General features: G+C 42.5%; 1 protein-coding gene across 1 annotated transcript in view; it reads left to right on the forward strand.

Annotated features, from left to right (window-relative positions):
• SLC37A3 (solute carrier family 37 member 3) overlaps positions 1-23,820 on the forward strand; it is a 36,197-nt gene that overhangs the window by 9,986 nt on the left and 2,391 nt on the right. The window contains exons 3-13 of the mRNA XM_006777101.2: positions 1,479-1,571; positions 5,128-5,211; positions 7,911-8,056; positions 11,816-11,912; positions 14,184-14,268; positions 14,950-15,128; positions 17,355-17,496; positions 19,013-19,114; positions 19,703-19,750; positions 20,986-21,137; positions 23,129-23,194. Coding sequence (XP_006777164.1) covers positions 1,479-1,571; positions 5,128-5,211; positions 7,911-8,056; positions 11,816-11,912; positions 14,184-14,268; positions 14,950-15,128; positions 17,355-17,496; positions 19,013-19,114; positions 19,703-19,750; positions 20,986-21,137; positions 23,129-23,194 — 1,194 coding nt within the window. The remainder of the gene's footprint in view (positions 1-1,478; positions 1,572-5,127; positions 5,212-7,910; positions 8,057-11,815; positions 11,913-14,183; positions 14,269-14,949; positions 15,129-17,354; positions 17,497-19,012; positions 19,115-19,702; positions 19,751-20,985; positions 21,138-23,128; positions 23,195-23,820) is intronic.

A 23,820-nucleotide genomic window follows, 5' to 3' on the forward strand; every position in this document is an offset into this window, starting at 1 on the left:
TGGTGCATGGATTCAGCCTGATCCCCGCAGGCCAGGCCAAGAGACCCCACTGGTGCACGAATCCCCTTATCCCTCCCCACTTCCCTCTGAGATTCGTGAGTCTGTTCCATGTTTCCATGCCTGTACGTTGAGCGTCTGCCCCTGGTGGTCAGTGCGTGTCATAGCTACCAGTTGAGTGGTTGCTTAGGCTTTTGTATATATAAATAGTCTTCCCGTATCCTTAGGGGATACATTCTAAGACCCCAGCAGATGCCTGAAACTCTGGATAGTACCAAACCGTGTATGTTCTATCCTTTTTCCTATATATACATACCTCTAATAAAGATTAATTATAAATTAGGCACAGTAACAAATTAACAATAACTAATTATAAAATAGAACAATTATAACAATACCCTATATAATAAAACCCTAATATGCAAATTGCCCTTCAGGCAGTCGTTCAACCGGGAGACCTGGAGTTTGACCGCTCGCTATGATGTGCACTGACCACTGGGGGCGGTGTGGAACATGGCGGGTGTCGGCGATGTGGTGCCTGAGCAGGGCACTGTGACCTCACCAGCTACCTGGGGGCAGGGGTGATGGGTCGGAGCTGCAGTGAGAATGTGGGGTGTCCACCAAGCTCGCTCTCACTCCCCCTGCTGACCTCCCCTGGGATGCCAGGGCTCACGTGCCGGGAAAGCCTCCGGACTCAAGTACCGGGTGCCCGCGAAGAGCCTGCCCCGCACCTGCATAGCCTCCTTTGGGTGAGCCGGGCCACAGCTGCTAGGATTGCAGAGGCCAGTCGGGCTCCCCCTGAGTTCGCGCAGGAGTCGGTCTGTGAGGCCGGCCAGGAGCAACGTGCTGCCTGCCAACTTCTGTGCAGCGCCACTTGGTGGCCCAGAGGCCCACACTGCGCCCTGGTTCTTGGTGTCTGGCTGTGCTTACCGCATCTCTGGGTGGGGACTTGGGCGCCGTGATTCAAGCGGAGGGGGGCATGTGGGGGCCCAGGGGCCCAGGTGCTGCCCAGGGCCCAGAGGTCAGCTGGGACCTGTCCTTCCACATCAGACGCTTGAGCTTTGATCATTGGCCAGGCCTAGGGACCTCACCTGTGCACGAATTTTGTGCACTGGGTCTCTAAAAGTTATGTGAATGTAGTCTCTCTTTTTCTTTCCCTTCCTTCCATTCTCCTGTTCTTGAATGTGCATACTCCCCCCCGCCCCCCATATACTGAAATATTTTGGAGCTCAGTTGATATTAGGTAACAAACTGTGGAAAGCAAAACCTTGGATAAGGGGGGGCTCCTGTATTAAATGAATAGTTTTGACTGAGGGTAAGGGGGGCAGGCTACTGCATTATGAAATAGTTGGACTTTGTGTGCTCTTTTCAGCATCACCAGGTCTCTGAGAGTGGGGGAGGTTGTACGTGAAGGTGCCTGGAGGAATATAAAGCACTGGCGGATGCCAGTGGGACTGACCTGCTCTTGTGTGTTCCTGTAGATCTGGAGCAGCAACCATTTGTTCCCCAGTGCGGAGGAAGCCACTCTTTTCCTCGGAACACTGGATACTATTTTTCTCTTCTCCTATGCTGTGGTAAGTTTTAGAATTCCAGGGTTTTAAAGAAAGATATAAAAGGAAATGGCTCCAAGTTTTATGAAGTTCATAAGACATTTTGAATTTACTAACTGAGGAGTGTTCAGTTTATATTTTGTGTCCTTCTCATCCATCCATTCATTGACAAATTGAGCACATAGCATGTGCCAGGGACTGTTCCAGTCAATGAGAATTCATCAGCGGACAACATAGGAAAAACCCTACCTTTATAAAGCTTCTATCTTGGAGTGGGAGCTAAGAGAGACAAACAGTCACAAAATGCTACAAATAAGTAAATTATAAAGTATATTTAAAGGTGGTAAGTGCTGTGGAGGAAAATAAAGCATGGAAAGGGGAATAGATAGCTCAGGGTGGGGGTATAATTTAAGTAGGGTGGCTGGGGAAAACCTCACAAAGAAGGAGTTATTTGAACAGAGACCTGAAGTGGGTAAATGAGGTCAGACATGTAGGCTGGAGGCACACATTTCAGACTCCTTTGCGTGTACCTGATTTTTAAAATTATGAGACTGAGTGAAATCATCAAGAGAATTGGTGAGACCCTGGTCTGTGTGGCTCAGCTGTTGGGCATCGTCCCATGCACTGAAGGTTGCCGGTTCAATTTCTGGTCAGGGCACATGCCCAGGGTTGTGGGCTCAGTTCCTAGTAGGGGGTGTGCAGGAGGCAGCTGGTCGATGTTTCTCTCATTGATGTTTCTAACTCTCTATCCCTCTCTCCTCCTCTCTGTAAAAAAAAAAAAAAAAAGAAAAAAGAAAAAAAGAGAGAGAGCTGGTGAAGATAGAGAAGTGCGAAGACTGAGCCATGGGTTTCCAGCATTTAGAACAGGGGTGGGGAACGTCCAGATCATGGGCCATATAAGTCTTGCCAAGGCATTAGGGGTGAGTTAATTAAATGTTTGACCAAATATAGCGGGCTAATTAAAAAAAAACTCTGACAATATTTTTAAAAAAATACATTTTTATTGATTTCAGAGAGGAAGGCAGAGGGAGGGAGAGATAGAAACATTAATGATGAGAGAGAACCATTGATCGGCTGCCTCCTGCGTGTCCCACACTGGGGATCGAGCCCGCAACCTGAGCAATGTGCCCTTGACCAGAATCAAACCCCAGACCGTTCAGTCCTCAGGCTGGTGCTCTATCCACTGAGCCAACCCCACCAGGGCTAGCAGGCTAATTTTTAAGTTGATAATTTATGGCCCCTGAATAATGTTGTAAATATCCTTGGCAGAAAAAAGGTTCCCACCCCAGAAGTGAGGTAGGGGAGATGAGGAATGGCCAGGGAGGCTGAGATGGAGCTGTGGGAAGCAAGAGTACCGAGAGAGGGTAGAGTCCTGGGAGCCATCCCAGGGTGGCAGGGGCTGACTCTGTCTGAGGTCGTCCTCGGATTGGGCAGCCAGGGGTCTGGTCTTAGGGAATGTCAGTGGTGGCTGCCAAGTTAGAGCTGTGGGGCCAGGGGTGGCAACGACTGGCACTGGGCACTGTGGGAGCAGTCTGACCTTTTCTCCCAGCATCTTTTTTCCTGTCTTGGAAATTGTCCAGTGATATGAAATATTGGGTGAAAGTCCCAAAGTAATTTCTAAAGGTTTATTTGGGTAGTTATTAGAATACCTTCAAAGAGGACAGTTAGAAAATTGGAATAGAAATTAGATCATGTAGCCTAGCTCCTCACCCTGGGCATATATGGTCATTCTGAGTGAGGCTTCTCTATGAGCCTTTTATGAAGTGTTTTTTAATGAAAGATTTTAAAATTGATTTTTAGAGAGAAAGGAAAGGGGAGGGAGAGAGAGAGAGAGAGAGAGAGAGAGAAGCATCGATCCTGGGCATGTGCCCTTGACCGGAATCGAGGTCCCCCACCACAGGCATGTGCACCAACCTCTCAGGGAACCAGTAACCCTGAGTGCACAAGACGACACCCAACCACACCCACACCAGCTAAGGCCTTTTATGAAGTACTTTAAGAATCAATGGAGTCTAGTGGAAAAACCAGTTCTACCACTATCAACTAGCCTGTTAAACTTGGCTTCACACTGGCGTTCAACCTTTTTTTAAATCCTCACTGGGGATATGTTTGTTTGTTGATTTTAGAGAGAGAAGGGAAGGGGAAGAGCGAGAGTGAGAGAAACATCGATTTGAGAAAGAAATATCAATCGGTTGCCTCCTGTACACATCCTGACCGGGAATTGAACTGTAACCTTTCGGTATATGGGATGATGCTCCAAGTAACAGCCACCCCGCCAGGGTTAACCTTTTTTTGATATGCAGTTTCCTCGTCTATAGGGTTGTGATAGTACTTGTCTATAGGATAAAATAGATTTCCTGAGGTAAAAGGTAAGTGCCATGGAAAATTGGTGATTGTGGTTCTTCTATTGAGCTGTGTTTTCTTGTATAACTTCCAGGTATTGTGCAGGCAGTTGGAGCAGCACAGAATAAATTGATTCTCTAATCTGAAACATAATAGAAATTTTCTTCATCCTCATTATTCTCTATTGCAGGGGTCCTCAAACTTTTTAAACAGGGGGCTAGTTCACTGTCCCTCAGACTGTTGGAGGGCCGGACTATAGTTTAAAAAAAAACTATGAACAAATTCCTATGCACACTGCACATATCTTATTTTGAAGTAAAAAAACAAAATGGGAACAAATACAATATTTGTGTTTGCATGTGGCCTGTGGGCTGTCGTTTGAGGACCCCTGCTCTATAGCATAAGACCATGGATGAGTGGCAGCTATAGAATATAGAATCTTCTCCAGTGTTTGCAGGTGCCTCTTTCAAGTTAGTGAAAGCTTGTCCATAATGAGGGAGAAACATTTATTATGATATTTGTCATCTACATTTTCTCTAATACAGATTGTCAATTTATCAGAAATACTTGTATCAAAATCTAGGTTTTTAGTAGGGACTTTTATTCACTTTACATATTTATGGAAGAAACCTAAAGTGTGTTGCCCTTAGCTCTTTAGTCTGCTTGCTGCTATGATCTGAGCATTTTAATTTCTGCTACTCCGTGGCAGGAGAGCAGAAGGCAGAACATTTGTACGTCTGATCAGCTAATTATTGCCTCTGCCTCCCTAGCTCCTTGCCTTGTGGTGTCATGAAACCCAAGGGTCAGATTAAAGAGGCAGCACCTGTGCTCCAGATCTTCCTTCAGAATGCAAATGGCCAAGAGGAATGCCTTTGGGAAGGCAGCTAATGGATGGTTAGGAGTTACTCTCTCCTGGAAAAGGAAATGGAATTGTCTGCTTGTGTTATTGGAAGAATCTTTGTTTGTTTTGCCCACTCTCCTTTTACACGGTTAGGGGATGGGATCAAGTAGAACGGAAGTTTTGCCCTGAATTGCAACGTCCCAGGGTGTGCAGAAGCCGTGTCATTTCATGAAACATTTGTGAGACTGTTACAGACAGCTCGCCTGGGCATGGGAATGAGATTTAATTTGAATTAATCTCAGTGTATTGCTTGCCTCATTTGCTTTGCAGTGCCTCTTTTTTTTCAGGTTGTGTTGTAATTCAAGGCTGAAAAATAAAATGCTTTGTTTTTTTTAGGGCCTTTTCATCAGCGGTATTGTTGGGGATCGGCTTAATTTACGATATGTTCTATCTTTTGGCATGTGCTCTTCTGCATTAGTGGTAAGTTTGAATGTTTTTAAAAGATGATGATGATGATGATTGTCAGGTTTTTAGGATCCAAGCAGTCCCCCTACTTCTGTATGTAGAAGAGGATAAATTAATCTTCAGTTGTTGAATCCCTTGCCTGCCCTTTCAGTTTGGGGAGTCTGTTATAAGTGTGATTTGGGTCATGCCCCTTCCTTGACTCTCATCCACCAAAGTCAGTGCATAAATGGCATGCCGTTCAGTGCTGCCCAGAGCCTGGTCCCAGCCGCCGGCAGTTGCATCTGTCACGGTGCTTCACTGCTCTGCTTGGTCAGACTGCTTTCCGTGGCCCTGACATGTCCAGCTGCTTTCTGCCTCTCTCCTGTCGTTCCTGCTGTTCTGCCTTGCCCGATGGCCCTCTGTTCAGCTCTCCAGTCTCACTCAGCGTCTCCTGCAAGTCCCTGGCTAAGTGATACTTCCTTCATAATGCCTTACTTTACTAACACCCCCCCTCCCGCCGCCCCCCCCTGTCCTCCCAGAAGTTGCCATTCCTCTTTGGAGCTCCCTGCCTGCATTTCTTTCTTTGAAGGCATGAATGTTGTCTATGGCGTAGCCTACTTGGCCTGTGTCAGTCCTGCTTTCCTGGGAGTGTGGATCCCAGTGGTTCGATCACAGACTTCCTGAGAGGGCCCTGCCTGTTTTCAGTCCCTCCCCTGCCATTTCCTAGCTGTGATTTCTGTGGGCTTCAGCTTCCTCGCTTGAATCCCTCTGCCTAGGGCCGCAGTGAGGGTTAGACGAGTTGCTGTGTGTAAGGCATTTGGAACAGTGCCTGGCGCAGTACATGGGCAGGATCCCTGTGAGTCATCTTGATTTGCTTACGAGGGTCTGGTGAGAAATTTTTGTTGATTGAATAAAGGCATGGAGTTTAGTTAGACTCTATTTTATTATTGTTTTTCACTGTCTGCCATTTGTGTACAGGGAAAAGTGTATTTTCCTTAGAAATTTTAGAGATTGAACCATTTTATTTATTCACAAGCTGCTCACCACACATACGTACATACTATTTCAAAACCTGTTTTAAAACATATGTAAACAATTTTTTTTAAAAATTGAAGTGTGTACATAAACTCACCCTTTTAGGTATATAGTCCTGAATTTTGACCAGCGAGTATAGTGTGTAACTGCCATCTCTCCTCCTTCCCCTGGTCTCTGACCATCACTGATCATTTTCCTGTCCTTAGAGTTTTGCTCATTTCAGAATGCCATGTAACTGGCATTACACAGTATTCTATGTACCCATGCCAGGTATTCCCAAAAGAGACTTCGACCGCAAATAAAATGTCCACTTGAGCAAAATGCCTGGTAAGAAAAGCAGAGACATGAATGCTACTAAATGACTGAGCCTATCAAGACTTACTCAGATTCACTTAGTAGCGACACTAGTAGTGACAGCTGGTGCTTCCCAGTCCCCATGACAGTCTTGCACAAACACAGGCCTGAGGAAGAGGAAACGGAAACGCAGGTGACCCTCGAACAACATGGGTTTGAACTGCGTGGGTCCACTTGTATGGGAATTTTTTTCAATAGATACTGTAAATGTATTTTCTCTCCTTGCGATTTTCTTTTTTTCCTCCAATGTTTTTATGTATTTTTTTTCTTTTTTAAAAATATTTTATTGATTTTTTACAGAGAGGAAGGGAGAGAGATAGATAGTTAGAAATATCGATGAGAGAGAAACATCGATCAGCTGCCTCCTGCACATCTCCTACTGGGGATGTGCCCGCAACCCAGGTACATGCCCTTAGCTGGAATCGAACCCAGGACCTTTCAGTCCGCAGGCTGACGCTCTATCCACTGAGCCAAACTGGTTTTGGCAACTTTTTTTTTTTTTAGATCTTTTTTTAAATTTTTCTGGTGGTGGTGGTGGTGTTTTTATGTATTTTTATATAGTCAGAGAGGAGGGAGAAGAAGAGAGAGATAGAAACATCAGTGATAAGAGAGAATCATTGATCGGCTACCTCCAGCACGCCCCATACTGGGAATTGAGCCTGCAACTTGGGCATGTGCCCCAACCAGGAATTGAACCGAGACCTCCTGGTTCATAGGTTGATGCTCAACCACCAAGCCACGTCTGCAGGCTCTCCTTATGATTTTCTTAATACCATTTTCTTTTCTTTAGCTTATTTATTGTAAGAATACAGCCTATATATAATACATAAACACACAAAATATGTATTAGTCGACTGTTCAATATATTGGTAACAGTAGGCTATTAGAAGTTAAGTTTGGGGAAGTGAAAAGTTAAACATGGACTGTGACTGCTTGGGAGTCAGCAGCCCTGGCCTCCATCTTGTTCAAGGTCCACTCTCCTGTGCCCTCCCATCAGGTACCCTGCTGTGGGTTTTGCCTTCCTTTCCCTTTTTTGAAACACAGTGATCTACATATAAAAGGAAGCCAGACAATGAGGACTTAACTTTTTAGAGTTGAAGATACCAGTTGGAGGGATGATCACTAATGAGTTTTATGCCCTTTGCCTCCTTTGCCTCTTTGGGTGGCAGTGGTTTGGTGGTTGTCTCACGCACTCAGTGCTGCTTTGAGCAGGAGCATCCCAAGAGTCGGCCACATGTCCCCCTCCTTAGCCTCTTCATGCAGAAACACAGTGTGCTTGGCAGTTGAGTGTACTCCAGGTGTCCACATGGATGTTACATGTCCCTCTTTCTTCCCTCTTCCCCAAGGTGTTTATCTTTGGCACTGTCACAGAATGGCTGCATTTCTACAACAAGTGGCTGTACTGCTGCCTGTGGATTGTGAATGGCCTGCTGCAGTCCACTGGGTGGCCCTGTGTGGTTGCTGTCATGGGCAACTGGTTTGGGAAAGCTGGGTATGCCGCCTCCTTCCTCTTTAATTTTTCTTTTTAAGTGGTTTTAATACCGGATTATTCAGACTTTTTAATTAACTCGGTCCCTTCAACACTACCCATGTTCTCCCTTCATTTAGAAAGTTAGAATCGTTCAGGGAGAGGTTTCACGTCAAAGTGTATTGGAAATAGTGTCAACCTTAGTGATGATCCACCCCTGCAGATCACGTCCACAATACTCTCTGGGCATAGTCAGATTTTGAGTGTCTCTGTCTTTTCTTTAATCTTCCCTTGAGAGAGCATAACTGTCTCAGGTGCAGTCCCATCAGGTTCTTCCTGGGGGTTTTGCCTTCCTTTCCCTTTTTTGAGACTTAGTGATCTTCTTTAGCCTTCTTCCATTAAATATAAGGAAACCAAGGCCAGAGAGATCCATGGGACTTGCCTAAAGTCACGTAAGCAAAGGCTCTAATAAGATGCAGTGAAGAATGCCAAACTGGGGCATTTTCCCCCTACACCTTTAATTATTAGATTGTATTTGAGTTTGTGTGTGTGGTGTGGGCCAAGGATGTGCGTGAGGATAGGCACCCGCTAAAGTATCTTCTAGGCCACCAGGAAGAAGAGCCACGCGTAATTTACAGGATGGAGATAAGTTCAGACACCCGAAGACTTGGCTTTGTTGTTTGCCATTATATGTGACACTCCAATTTCAGGAATATTATTAATTTGAATTCCTATAATTTTTATAGATAAATATTTGTGTTGTGAGATACACATTTATCTTATCGATGCCTCTATCTTTTCTGTTTGTTTACACTTTTACGTCGGGGACAGTTGTGCACCAGACATTGTCCACCAGCTCAGTGCTCTGCGCATGCTCTGACCTAGCCTCTCGGTTTCCAGCTTCCTCGGTTTCACAATGGGGGATGCTTGCTGGCTGTAACGTGAAAGTTCACCTATAAAATGTCTGTGATCAGAATAAGCACCACTTAATGAGAATGCTCTGATGATATTTCAGTGTGCTAGTAATTCTATTTCTTACTCTAGCATCACTGGTTTAACAGAATTGATTTTGAGAAGCTCTTGTTCCCCCTATCATACTTTCGTTTTCTTTTGGAGTGGATGGTGCTGTCTGCTCATGTGCTATTTATTGTTATTAAGACTTTTAAGGTAATTTTTTTCCATATATGATTTTTGAAAATTATACAGATGCTACTTGTTTATTGTAGACAGACTGGATAATATAAATGAACAAAGAGAAATAAAGACAAAACCACCTGAAATCCTATCAACTAAAGATAATTACTTTGACATGTATCAGTTTGAGATAATTTTTATCTGAGTTTTTATAAATTGGATGACACTGGGTGTTTGATAGCAGTGACTGGGCAGGCTGATCATTTCCTTATTTCTTTGGATCAGTTACAAAGAAACAAATATTCAAGAAAGTTGTCACAGTTTCTGTTTGAAAGTAAGAACATTTGTTTTTAAACAAGTAACATTAGTGAGTGAAGTTGACAATGCACTGCTTGGGACACAGTGACTTTTCCTATGAAACATAACAAGAAACCACAAAGTGCTAATAAGACTATGACAACTTAAAGTCACAGTTATTTTCAGCCAGCTTTTTGTAAACGCATGTCTTCGGCCAGCAGGTTCAGTCTGGCCTTCTGACTCTTTCCTCCAGAACAAACACTCTTGACAGATCTTAATATTTAAGAGAATTGGGCATTTTAGCACCGGGGAGGAGCATAGAGATCATCTGGTTCAGGTCATTTGTTTCCAAGTGAAAAAAGTTGGGGCTCAGTGGAATGCAGTGATCTATTGAGGCCATTGCCCACAGAGCTGTTACCTTGGGAGAGTCAGGTCCCTCTGGTTGTCAGGGTCAGAGTTAGTCACACAGTGGTGTGCAACACGGAGCCCTTTCCTGTACATCACTGCACTCAGTCCTTGCAGAGCTGTCACAGGCTCTCCCAGTTGAGAACACTGAGCCTTCGCTGTAACTTACTTGAAATTAACAGCTGGAGGTAGCAGCCTCATACTTGTGAACAGCCTTTATTTTTCAGTGTGGCTTCCCCGTTCATTTCTAAGATTCCTTCTGTCTCGATGAGACAATAAAAATGTTTAAGGAGTTAGATAATCTAGCACAGTGTTGTTAATATGTATCAAATAGATAAAATACAAATGTGAACTTTTCAAAAATTAACTTTTTAATCCCTTTTTCTTTCACCAGCCTCACTGCCAGTGGCTATGTTCAGAGCTAATTCATTTTTCTCCAAGATGTGTGTAAAAGCTAGTTTCCCTTCCGCCAGACTCTTCCTCTCCCCATCCATCTTTTAAAATGGCTCTATTGAGTTGTACAATAAGTTGCATGTGTTTAAAATGTATTATTTGATGAGTTTTGGCAAGAATACACCCGTAAAACCATCATCACAGTTAAAATATTGGACAATCCACCCCCTCCCAACAAGTTTCTTTGTGCTCCTTGGCAATTCCTCCTCCCAACACACACCCCCACTGCCATCTCCAGGCAACTACTGATCTGCTTTCTGTCACTCCAGGTTAGTTAGGGTTGTCTAAACTTGTGTATAAATGGAGTCACACACTATGTACTCTTTCTTGTTTGTCTTCTTTCACTCACGATAATTTGAGATTCAGATTCGCTCATGTTGCATGTATTGATAGTCCATTCCTTTTCATAGCTGAATAATAATTCATTGTACCACAGTTTAGTGATCTGTTCACGTGCTGATGAACATTTGGGGTGTTTTCAGTTTTTGGCTGTCATAAATAAAGCCACTATGGACAAATGCTTTCATTTCAAATTCTTGTATGGACAAATGCTTTCATTTCCCTTGGATAAATACCTTGAACAAATTGGCGGGATCAGATGATAGGTATTTTTATACCTTTTTAAGAAATTGGTAGTCTTTTCCATGTGGTTGTACCATTTTACATTTCTACCAGCAGAGTGTAAAGTGTTCTAGTTCCTGTATATCTTTGCCAGCACTTGGTATGCTCAGTCTTTTTTATTTTAGCTATTCTGTAGTTGAATCATGATACCTCATTGTGGTTTTAATTTGCGTTTCCCTAATGTGTGATGTTGAGCATCTATCTATATCCACCAGGAGAGGAACGGAGAGGGAGAGATGGAAACATCAGTGATGAGAGAGAATTGTGGATCGGCTGCCTCCTGCACGCCCCCTCCTGGAAATTGAGCCTGCAACCTGGGCATGTGCCCTTGACTGGGATCCAAGCCGGGACGCTTCAGTCTGCAGGTCTACACTCTATCCACTGAGCCAAACCAGCTAGGGCTGTTGAGTGTCTTTTTATGTGCTATTTACATCAAATTTTTTATATGTGAAGTATCTATTACAATCTTTTGTCCCTTCTCAAAAATATTTTTATTTTGAGATGATTCAAGATTCATACTCTAACATTTTGTTGCATTGTCTGTTTTCATATTGAATTTTGAGAGTTCTTTATATGTCAGATACAAATCTTATCAGATATGTGATATGTAATATTTTCTCTTCTAGTCTGTGGCTTGTCTTTTTAAATTCTCTGAATAGTTTCTTTCGATGAGCCCCAAATTAAACTTTAGTATAATAGTCATAGAGTTGGAAGAGATGTGATGTTTTGTCACGTGGGTGTACTTAAATCTAAAAAATAGAACGTTAGTTCTCTGTGTTGTGAACCTTTTTGTTTTGGCAATTTTGTATTTGAACCCTGAATCAAATCCCTTCTTATTCTGTTGTCTTCTCTGTTCTGCTGTCTCCATCTTAGCCGAGGCGTTGTTTTTGGTCTTTGGAGTGCCTGTGCTTCGGTGGGCAACATTTTGGGAGCGTGCCTGGCCTCTTCTGTTCTGCAGTATGGTTATGAGGTAGGTATTTCTTTCTTAGCATTTTCTCAAGCACATAAATGTTTTTTTTTTTTAAGGAAATAATGCTGTGGCCATTAAAATCGCATTGAGCTGTGTTTGGGTAAGACAAGGCTTGTGATAAAAGTGAACAAACTTGTGCAGCCAGAGTGGCTCAGTGGTTGAATGTTGACCCACATGTACCAGGAGGTCACTGTTTGATTCTGGGTCAGGGCACATGCCCAGTTTGTGGGCTCAATCCCCAGCAGGAGGCAGTTGATCAATGATTCTCTCTCATCAGTGATGTTTCTATTCCTTTCTCCCACTCCCTTCCTCTCTGAAACCAATAAAAATATATTTTAAAAAATTATAAAAAGAAAATAAAGAAAACTTGACAAATGGAAACATATAGCAACATTATTCCTGAAGAATGCCCAAGTCTAAAGACATATAATCAGGAAAAGGTATATGCAACTCGTTAGAGATAAAGAGCTGATCTTCCTAATATAAACAAGCACTCACAGACTGATAAGAAAAAGACCAACAACACAGGAAAAAAGGTAAAGGACTTGGACGTCTAGTTGGTAAAAAGGGACTAGGAATACCTTACAAACACATGAAAAGAAATCCCACTTCCCTTATAACTTTATTCCATTAATATCATTAAGCTCCTGTAAGGGCCTCTAGGTGGTAGAGAATGCACATGGGGCTAAAACTCTTTGCCCTTTATGGAGCTAGGTAGTAGTCCTCAGAGAAATGCAATTAAAGAAACTGCACTGAATGTTTATTAGATTGGTAAAAACCCAAAAGCGTGATAATATGTTGTGTTTATGAAGATGTGGAAAAACCAGCATTGCAGTTGGCAAAGTGAATAACTCCTCTCGGGGTCAGTATGGGACAGTTTCTCAAAACTGCAGCTGTTCTGCCCGCGGAGGGGCTCTCCGCCTCCAGCAATGAACCCCACAGATGAAAATGCTTCGGCAGGCACAGTGATATACGACAAGGTCACTTATTTCAGTGTGTGCCACAGCAGAACGGTAATGAATGTCAGCCAAAAGGGAAATAGTTACCCTGGGATACACCTCTTCAGTGGGATGTTGTGCAGCTGTGAAATAGGATTGCAAAGCTCTCTCTGTACCGATAGGGAGCTATCTCAATGGTGTATAGTAAGTGAAAAAAGCAGGGATGCTAAACAGTGAGTATTGAATGACGCCATTTGTGTAAAATGGAGGAAGAAGTCAAGAGTACATATTTGTATTGGCTTGTATGTTTCTAAAGCAATCTCTGGAAAGTAAAAATACAGTAATAATGGTTATATGCTGGGAAAATGAGGATTGAGTGGACAGGAGAAGGCGTGTGGGGAGAGTTTTTACATCTTTTTGTTGCTTAAATCATGTAAATGCGTTGCCTATTCAGAAACCTAAATAATTAAAAGTAGGTAAGTTGCTCTTTTTTTTATTTTATTAAATATCTTTTATTGGTTTCAGAGAGAAAGGAAGTGAGAGAGAGAGATAGAAACATCAGTGATGAGAGAGGATCACACTGGGGATGGAGCCCATAGCCTGGGCATGTGCCTTGACTGGGAATCGAACTATGACCTCCTGGTTCATAGGTCAACGCTCAACCACTGAGCCATGCTGGCCAGGCCCAAATCAGTTTTATATTCCTGTTATGTCTCAGCAGAAGCCCTTTGCCTTGACTGTGAGGATGGCTTTCCATCTCACTCCCACTCTCTGCCTTTGCTTCGGTTGTACCCAGAAAGATGGTCAATTGCTTTGATCTTCAGCTTTTCCTTAACGCATTGTGCAGCTACTTCCGCCTCTTAAGCGGTTTCCTTCTTCTAAATTCTTGTACATGGTTTTTTATTAGGATTTGGCTTCCTCATTTATTCAGCTACATGCTGCCTTATATTATTGTTGTGTTTATTGTTTGATCCCCATAACTGGGTAGAATATCATCAATGGCAGATATGTCTCTTTTGGGAGGCCATGCAATGCAAAGAATAAGATTTTTAGAGTTAGTCCCGATTTCACAGTCATACCACTCAGTGTTCAGGGGACCTTCATTATCCTCTCTGAGCCTCAGAGTGTCATTGGGAAAATCTAAGAGAAAACACAAGTGAAACATAGCTCAGTGCCTGCCTGGCACAGGCTAAGCACTCAACTCTCATTTTCTTCCCAGTGTCCCACCCTTCCCGCCCCGTTCCTCACCCTCCGCCTCCCACCTTGCACACGTGTCTCTGATGAGTGTCCCAGACGTGTAAGGAGCATCTGCCCTCTGCCCTCTTCCCTCTAGTACGCCTTCCTGGTGACGGCGGCCGTGCAGTTTGCTGGTGGGGTCATCATCTTCTTTGGACTCCTGGTGTCACCTGAAGAAATTGGTGAGGACAACTGTCGCTTCTGTTACTCTTATGGGCGAAGAGAAGTCTGAGGCCAGGACAGTTAGTCTCTTTTCTCCTAGGAGAACTGTGAGCTCCTTGCAGTGGGTTAAAGGAGCAGTATTGCTGTTGTGTCTTGGCTACAGCTAAGCCCACCGCAGCTTAGCTGTTTGAGGGGAGTGAGGCTCACCTGTTACAGATACAGGGAAAACTCATTTGCAAATGTGTTTTATAATTGAGATGTATTTCTAATTTCACTTCTTGAGACAGATTTCTTTCATAAAAATAATTTAGTGTGATATTTATCTCTTGTTAAATACAGAATTTGTACAAGCGAAACCACAGAAGCAAATACATGTATGATTCTATCCTTTGAATATTATTAGAGGTACATCAGGTTAATAGTATGTAATTGACTCCTTTTTATACATGAGAGAGCTAGAGTGATTTAGTTGAGAACACATTGCTTTGAAACCAGATAAAGTGAAATTAAAATCCCAGGTTTGTTGTGATGTTGACCTTAATTGACCTTAGTTGAACTTGGCCTGTGAACCTGGTTGCTTCTTCTATGAAGTGCAAATAAAATAATATTGACCCCGTAAGTAATGATACATGCAAAGCACTTAGCACAACACCAGGCACCTAGAAGGCACTCTGTAAATGATGCTGTTACTGTGGTTTTAGGTCTCCCAGGTATTGAGGCAGAAGAAAACGTCGAAGAAGACTCGCACAAGCCATTAATCAATGGTGCTGAAAATGAAGATGAATATGAGCCTAATTATTCAGTCCAAGAAGGCAGCACTATCACCCAAGTCAAGGCAATAAGCTTTTATCAGGCTTGTTGCCTTCCTGGAGTTATACCGGTAAGGATTGTTCAAATCTCCTTGCCACCACCAGTGAGCTATTATAGCTGGAGATGACCTCTACCTGGGACAAAGCATCGTTAAGTATTTAGATTCTCTTGGATACTTTATTTTAGAAATACTTTCAGAGGAATAGTGGATAGTGCCCCTCAACTTATTTTTATATCAGCAACACTGGAAATTTTTTCTGACATCTAAGCAGAGGTCGGCAAACCTTTTCTATGAAGAGCCAGGGAGTAATGTGTTTAGCTTTGTGGGGACTGCACAGTCTCTGTTACAATGACTTAACTCCAGAGCAAAAGAAATGAATGAATGGGCATGCCAGATTTGGCCCTGAGCCCTAGCTTGCTGACCCTGACCTAGCATTTGAGTAAGAAGGCAAAGTTGGTATTTTTAAGTATATACTTTATGTCCTGTTGCAGTATTAGAAAATTATATGTCAACCAAAAGGGGTTTTGAATGGGTCGTTAAATCTGCCCTATTTGCTGATATTCTTATTCTACGAAGAAACACTTGTTTGCCCTTTTATGAAAAGGCCCAGAGCAGAATACTCCACAGTATTTCTTGGTAATGCATTCCAGTGTTTCCACAACCTTTATAGCCAGGAGAATTTTCTAACGTCTAAACTAAATCCCTTCTGCTGCAGTTTTTCTGTCTTGATGTTTCGGGCGCTCTAGCACGGGAGTGGAAGTTAAGAGGCCTAGGTTATGTTTCCAGCTTACCCACTAACTGTCTGTGAGGCCTGGGGTAAGTCACTCAGCCCAACCTTGTGTCTCAGTTCCCCTTCCTGTGGAGCACACCCATCCTCCCTGGGTCTAGAATGGGTTATGGCACTGTGAACACGCACTGGCTCTTATTTAATTGCTCAGTGGTAGCCCCTGAGCTAGACTGAGTCTGTAGGTTGTCATATTTCATGCTCACCAGTTCCCTTCTGCCTATGCCCCAAGCTCAGTAAGAGAACTGACATTTGCAAACGGATTGTTAAGTATACGTTAAAATGTAAGTTCCCACGATTTTTAAAAAGATGGTATATAAGGTTCATGCAAGTTCCTTTAGTCCTGTTCTTACACTAAAGGATCAGTATTTTTAATTAGTTATTAAATAGATTACTAGTTAGTAATAGATTTCTGAGACAGACCTTAAAAATTTGTTGTGATTGAATATGGAATCTTTCACTATTCCTTTGTGTTTCCCAAGCTGTTTTTTCCTGACATGGTTAGGGATGTAAAGGAAATCTAGTTAACTGAATTCCTTTGTCTCTATAACAGGCTGTCTGGACAGAATGCACTCATGACTGGGACTTGGCTCTCTAGGGGGTGGCTGTGGCCCGGCCAGGGAAGCTGTTTTAAACAAGTGATACCTAGGGAATAACTGGCAGCTCCAGGGAAAAGAATATACTAGCCAGACACCCTTTGAAGTCAGTCTCTCTGTTCCTCCCCCTTTTTCCTTTGATGCTAAATGTCAGGATTTCCTGGTAATAATGTGTTGAATATAGGAGTCTTAGTGCCACTGCCATCGTAAGGCAGCGGCACCCTTTATTCCTCAAAGTAGAACCACAAAGCCCAAGACAATCATGCTCCTTTCTTTTTGACTCACTAAAGATACTCTTCTTTTTTTTAATATTCTTTGCTTTTCCACTGGATGTGAGAATGTGTAAAGCCTTTGGAAACTATAATGTGAAAGTAGTTGCAATGTTGATGCTTTTCTTAGACCTTGGAACTATAGTTTAGTCATGTTATTCTCCATGGTTCATAATATTAACTTTGCAGGAAATAGAAGAACCAAAATAGTTTGGCTGCTTGCAATAGAAGCTGTGAGGTGTACTGGGTTTATTTGCTATGGTTAATGCTAGCTGGTGGCATGAATACCTTTAATCTTTGTCTAAATTAAGAAATATGAGTATGTGCCCTGCCTTACAGGTTCAAAACACTGGTTTGCTTCTACCAGAGAACTGAAAGGAGAAAAAAAGGGAGGATTAGGATATGGTCATCTGTGTTTTCTATTTCCAAGGCCTGTTGTAAATGCCTTTCTAGAAGTTAATGGGGATAAAGAGAAGAGGGAGACTAGGTAAACTCGGGCCAATAGGAATTTGTAGAAAAGTTTAATTTTACTGTAAGGCTATGCGTCCCAAACTTCTCCATTTTGTTTTGCTATTTAGTGACATTAGAAACTGTGGCCCTGCTGTGCAGTTTGTTCCTTACTGATAGCTGAATGTGTTTCTTGCAGTACTCACTCGCCTATGCCTGCTTGAAGTTAGTGAACTACTCCTTCTTCTTCTGGTTGCCCTTTTACCTGAGCAACAACTTTGGGTGGAAGGAGGCTGAAGCTGACAAGCTGTCCATTTGGTACGATGTCGGAGGGATTATAGGTAATGCCTGTGATGCATCTTTTTCTATAGTAGTTATGAAGTCTGACATCATTTCAAGTTTTATTATTTATTCTACAGCCATTTTCCCTAAACTGTCCTACCAGTAAACAGCCAAACTCTTAAAAAAAAGTTTGTATAAAAGATCCAGCCTATGGCAGCCTGTGACTTATGGGGCCCTTACGCTCAGACCTTTCTTGATGGATCTGTTCTCTTGTCTTGGATGTTTCGCTCTGTGACCTCTTTTAATGTAACCCTTGCATACACTTTTGGTAAATCTTAGCTCTTAGCTATGCACATTAGTTAGTGTATAGATTGTAAGATCATGGAGGTGGGAATAATAGCAGGGATTGATATTTGTGAATATTTTGTAGCTGCTTTGTACACAGATTTTAGTAATGACTTTTAATTATAGCTGGAAGTATAAACAGGGAAGTGAGAAACTTTAAGATAGGCGTTCAGAATGCATTTAGTGGGTGTGACTTAAATGGCTGTGACAAAGCCTTAACATCCTTTCTGTAATGTTTACATTTAGAATTGTGGTAAGACTGAACTGCCCTGAGCCCCTGAAAGCACCTGGTGTAGCCGTAGGTGATACACTACCATTGCATTTGAACTTGTTCGCCCTCTTCTTAGATCCAGAGTCAAGGGTGAGGTTGCCACCTTTAGATCTGCCCATACTTCTGTGTCTTACTGTCTGATGAAGGTGTACCAGGTGTCCCCTAGCGCCTAGAACTAACATGGGACTGTATTTAAATGCAACTGTGTTGCTTGAAGAGTTCATATCACCTCTTTTTATTTTTATTTATTTATTTTAATCCTCGCCAGAGGATACACTCACTGATCCCAGAGAGAGAGAGGAAGGGAGAGAGGGAGGGAAAGTGGAAGGGGGGAAAAAGAGAGAGAGAGAGATGGGGGCAGGAGGGGAGAGAAAGAGAAACATTGATGTAGCACATTGATTAGTTGCCTTCTGTATGTGCAATATAGTTATGTGCTCTGATCAGGAATTGAACCTGCAAACCTTTTGACATATAGGACGATGCTCCAATCAACTGAGCCACCTGGCCAGGGCAACATGTCACCTCTTTTTAAACATCAGGACCTGGTAGTTATTATTAAGCCATAATTTCTGCACTTAATTGTAGTGAATATTTATTGGCTGCTACTAATAGCCTATGAGGCATGGTCCTTAATCATCTTTTAAATAAAAAGCAAAAAAAATCCAGTAAACCTTCACAGCTGATTAAAGAAGAGAAAACAAGGGGCAATGGGTGGCCTTGGTGATTTTCCCTTTTTCCTTATTTTGGTGTCTGATTCGTGGTGCCCTGTCCCCATCAGCCATCGTGAGTCATCTTCCTGAAAGGAAATTATGGAGGAAACGTAGGAGAGTCCGCCATCTTTCTGGATAGACCAGTGTTAGGATCTGGATAGCGGGTGGAGGGTACCTGAAGAGCATGTTTCAGGTAACCGAGCTAAATTATAAATGATTTTGATTATGATGCACTCTTTGTGCCTAAAGGAGGAACTCTGCAAGGCTTCATCTCTGATGTGTTACAGAAGAGAGCACCCGTGTTAGCTCTGAGTCTGTTTCTGGCAATTGGGTCCCTGGTTGGATACAGTCGTGAGTATTCCCTTGCAATTAAATATCCTGATCTCTTAGGACTAAGGCATTTGCCTTGAGTCAGTGGTCAGCCCGGGGGTGATCCTGGAGCCCAGCTACAAAGGCATGCTGGAGACCTTTGTATTGTCCTGTGACTACCTGGTGGAAGTATCATCACATAGTTTTATTTGTGTCGGGAAGGAAACTGGCATCTCTGCTGCTTTGTTGGTTTGTTTAAAAGGTTGCTTGGGAGGGTATATGCTTTGTTTGAGGGTCGGCTCCAGAGGAACAGCATTAGAGCCAATAAAACAATAAAAGGGAAAAGGTTTCAAAAGAGGAAAGATGGTCATTAGTGAGTTTGGTGTATGTCCCTTAAGATGCTGCTGAGATTGGAGTAGGGTTTTTCCGTAGCTTTTAGAAGTGTCATTAGCTTGAGCACCAGCAAGAGACAGACATTACAAATAAAAGTTGGAAGAGGCCGTGAAAGAGTTGTATCCCTTTGTTGTGTCTGGGTGTGATCTGCGAGGTCACAGAGACCCAGGTCTTTGTGGACTGTCCCGTGGAGGCACACGTGATGCGCTTTTAAAGTCAGCATGTCTTTCCTCACAGGTTCTCCAAACAACAAGTCCATCAATGCACTTCTGATGGCTGTTACAGGTATGGCATCTGGCTCCATTTCACTGTTGTATTTCCTCTATAAGTAAAAAGGGAAAAAGGAAACGGCTTCCCTCAGTTTGAGTTACACTAAAACCTTAATTACAGAGAATTCAGTTGGTGAAAGGAAAGACAGACACAGCAGATTCTGTTTCTCTGCTGTTACGTGACCTCCTCAGTCCTTCAGTTACAGAATCACCTTTGGACAGAGGTGTCCTAACTGTTTTGATCGCTGCCCCAGCTTCTCACATCACTTCTGGAAGTGGCCTAGGAAGCTGCCACCTTGGAAACCAATTCACCAGCTTTCAAAAAGCCCCGTGGAGCTAGTTTTTCCTCCTGTGTTGGAATTGGTCAGTATTTCTGCACTTCAGCCCCAGATGAAACAGTTGAGTGTGTATAGGGACCATGTTATAGAAAAATTCCTTATTTTTAAACTTTAGGTTGTACTCAGCATAGTGAGAGCTGCTCATGCCACCCGAGGCTCATGGGACTGATTGCAGCGTGTTAAGGGATTCACGCGGGCCAACTCCTGCACGGTCCTTGGATGGCTTCCCTGAGAGCAGTGCAGATAGAACCACCTGCACCGTTTAAATAGCTTTTTCTCTTCTCTCTCCTTTTTTCATTATGTTTGGTTGACTTTGGTAGTCAGATGCTCTGTGACCCACCTCTATGACATAACTTGACAAGCTAGTACAGGGGTGGGCAAACTTTTTGACTCGAGGGCCACAATGGGTTCTTAAACTGGACCGGAGGGCCGGAACAAAAGCATGGATGGAGTGTTTGTGTGAACTAATATAAATTCAAAGTAAACATCATTACATAAAAGGGTACGGTCCTTTTTTTTTTTTAGTTTTATTCATTTCAAACGGGCCGGATCCGGCCCGTGGGCCGTAGTTTGGCCACGGCTGAGCTAGTGCAACTAGTTATTAATGAATGCACACTTCACAGGATTAGAAAGACTATGTCTTCACTATATTTTCTATATGTTTGGTTTCTATAAAATATACTAGTGTGTCATGTAATTCAAGAAGGGATTTCAGAAAAAAAGTGGATGGTAATTAATTTGAAGATGGTACTACCTGGGAGAGTTTTCGTTTTTACTGGTTATTTTTCCCTTTTTTTTCTGTTTCTCTCCGACATAGTGACTAAAATTGTGGGATAAGTGTTTGCCTTATTCACTGGATTCCTAGTGGGATTATGAATAGTGTTTTAATAAGAACCTCTCTGTGTATGACTAGGATTTTTTATTGGCGGACCTTCTAATATGATTAGCTCTGCTATCTCTGCTGACTTGGGTCGCCAAGAGCTCATCCAAGGCAGCAGTGAGGCTTTGGCGACGGTCACAGGAATTGTTGATGGAACTGGGAGCATTGGAGCTGCTGTGGGCCAGGTAAGTGAGCAGGAGAGGGGTTGAAATTGAGTGTTAAGTAGTCCTTCACCTAGTGGGAGAATTTATAACTGCCCGCTGGGCCACAGCAGGTGGCACTCTTGTGCTGTAGTGTGATGTGCTGAGAGCCTGGGCTTGAGAACCTGGAGGTTTGGTTCTCTCTAAGGGCCAGTTGTACTGGGAGCCTGGGGTTGAATCCTCTCTAAGGGCCAGCTGTACTGGAAGTCCTTTCTGGAGTTGAGTCCTTTCTAAGGTCCATCTGGAAGGTGCCTCTACATTTTTAGTTCCTTTTTTCCACTTTTACTTCCAGATTCTTCCTTTCTGGAAATAAGCTCACACCTCATCAGATAGATCCTTCAGTCCCAGCCTGTTACCCCCTGCTTTCTAGCCTGAACTTGGCACCCCAAGGAGGCCATGAGACACATGCTTCTCATTATTCCCCACCTCACGTGTAAACCCTACCAAACACACAGGTACACGTGCTCATTAATGGGTCCCCACCAGAAGAGGCCAGGGATCTGCAGCTGCTCTGACTCACTTTCCCTGCTTCCTACAACATTCTAAGTCATTAGGGAAATGCAAATAAAAACCAGAGTGTAATACCACTTCATACCTATTAGGATAGGTATAATTTAAAAACACACACACAAAATAACAAGTATTTATGAAGCCGTGGAGAAATTGGAGTTTTCATACATTGCTGGTGAAAATGTAAAATGTTAAAGCTGTTATAGAAAACTGGTGGTTCTAAAGTAAGTTAAACATTAGAATTGCCGTATGGTCCAGCAATTCCACTCTGAGGTATATATCCCTAGGAGTAGAATTTCATTCAATGAATTGAAAACAGGGTTTCAGATATCTGTATGCCAACATTCATTACAGCATTATTTATAATAGCCAAAAGGTGGAAAAAACTCAAGTGTTGACCAAACAACTCAAGGTGACTGGAGAAACAAAATATGGTATCTAGAATAATAAAAACATAATATGCTAATTAGGCCAAACAGCTGAACAACTGGATGACCTTCTGGACGAAGCCTCAGCTGCGAGGGCTGAGGCAAGCCACCGTGGCTGCGAGGGCCAAGCACCTTGCACAGATTTCATGCATTGGGCCTCTAGTATCTATATAATGGAATATTACTCAGCCATGAAAAGGAATGAAGTTCTGATACGTAGTACAACATGGTTGAACCTTCAAAACAGTATTCTAAGTGAAATAAACCGACACAAAGGGTAAATACTGTGTGATTCCACTTAACCAGAAATATCCAGAATAGGAAATTCAGAGGCAGAAAGCACATTAGAGGTTACCAGGGACTGGGGAAAAGGGGGGATGGGGAGTTATTGCTTAATGGGTACAGAGGTTCTGTTTAGGTGCTGAAAAATTTTGGAAACAGATGGTGGTGATGGTTATGTAACATTGTGAATGTATTTGATGCCACTGAGTCGTACACCAAAAAATGGTGAAAATGGCAAATTTTATGTTACATATTTTACCATAATAAAAAAAATAAAGGGCTTAAATGCTATCAGATCCTTTTTATTAACTGAAAGTAAATTAAAAGAATATGTTGTAAAATGTTAAAGATACAGTAATCTTATAAGCAAACAGCATAATTGTAAAGTGAGTGATACCCTTAAAAGACAAAGTATTTTTGAAAGCACCAATTATAATACCTTTCATTGGAAGAAAGAACGGAAGTGACTTGAGGATGTTCATCTTCCTCTCTCAATAGCGAAGTGAATAGAGAGAAACCTTCTGAACTCATGTCTTCTGTTGTGCAGTTTTGGACTCTGCCAGCTTACAAAGTGAAGGCCATTAATACAGCTCACATAGGAACATGTATGTGAAAGGGCTTTGTAAACTGCAAAACACTATGCAAATCCTAACTCCCTTCTTATTTTCTAGAAGAGCCATGTTTAATCTGCTTACAGCTACTTGATTTTATTAATTCATGAGGGATTACGTAATAATTTCATTTTCTCCGTTTTAGTATTTAGTGTCTTTGATCCAGGACAACCTCGGATGGATGTGGGTGTTCTACTTTTTCATTCTCATGGTAAGTGTGTGCCCCCCTTCTTTTGAACTAGTAAGTTTTCTTACTGATTTACTTCAAAGCATTTACTTAAATCATTTCTTAAACCAGAAAAATTACTGATTGCTTTTAAAAACACTTTGTAGCCGTAACCGGTTTGGCTCAGTGGATAGAGCGTTGGCCTGCGGACTCAAAGGTCCCAGGTTCAATTCCGGTCAAGGGCATGTACCTTGGTTGCGGGCACATCCCCAGTATGGAGTGTGCAGGAGGCAGCTGATCGATGTATCTCTCTCATCGATGTTTCTAACTCTCTATCTCTCTCCCTTCCTCTCTGTAAAAAATCAATAAAATATATTAAAAAAATAAAATAAAAACCCTTTGTAAAAAGATTTTGTCAGTCTAAAAGACATTCTTTTTTCAAGGAAGGAAAGAGCCCTTAGTTTGTCCTTGACCCGAGTCTAATGAGTATTGTCATTTATAAAACAAGAAAAAATGACAAGAGACTTACTTAAAGTATCACCAGTCATTAATCGGTCTCTCCCAGGGTACTCTGCGTCTGCTGAATATAATTGGGGAATTCTGAAGGAAATGACAGTGGGCGGGCACCAAGCCACAGAGGGTTAAAAAAGAAGCTGTGATGAACACTGTGT

The sequence above is a fragment of the Myotis davidii genome, unplaced genomic scaffold (genome assembly GCF_000327345.1).
Source record: "Myotis davidii unplaced genomic scaffold, ASM32734v1 scaffold329, whole genome shotgun sequence".
NCBI lineage: Eukaryota > Metazoa > Chordata > Mammalia > Chiroptera > Vespertilionidae > Myotis > Myotis davidii.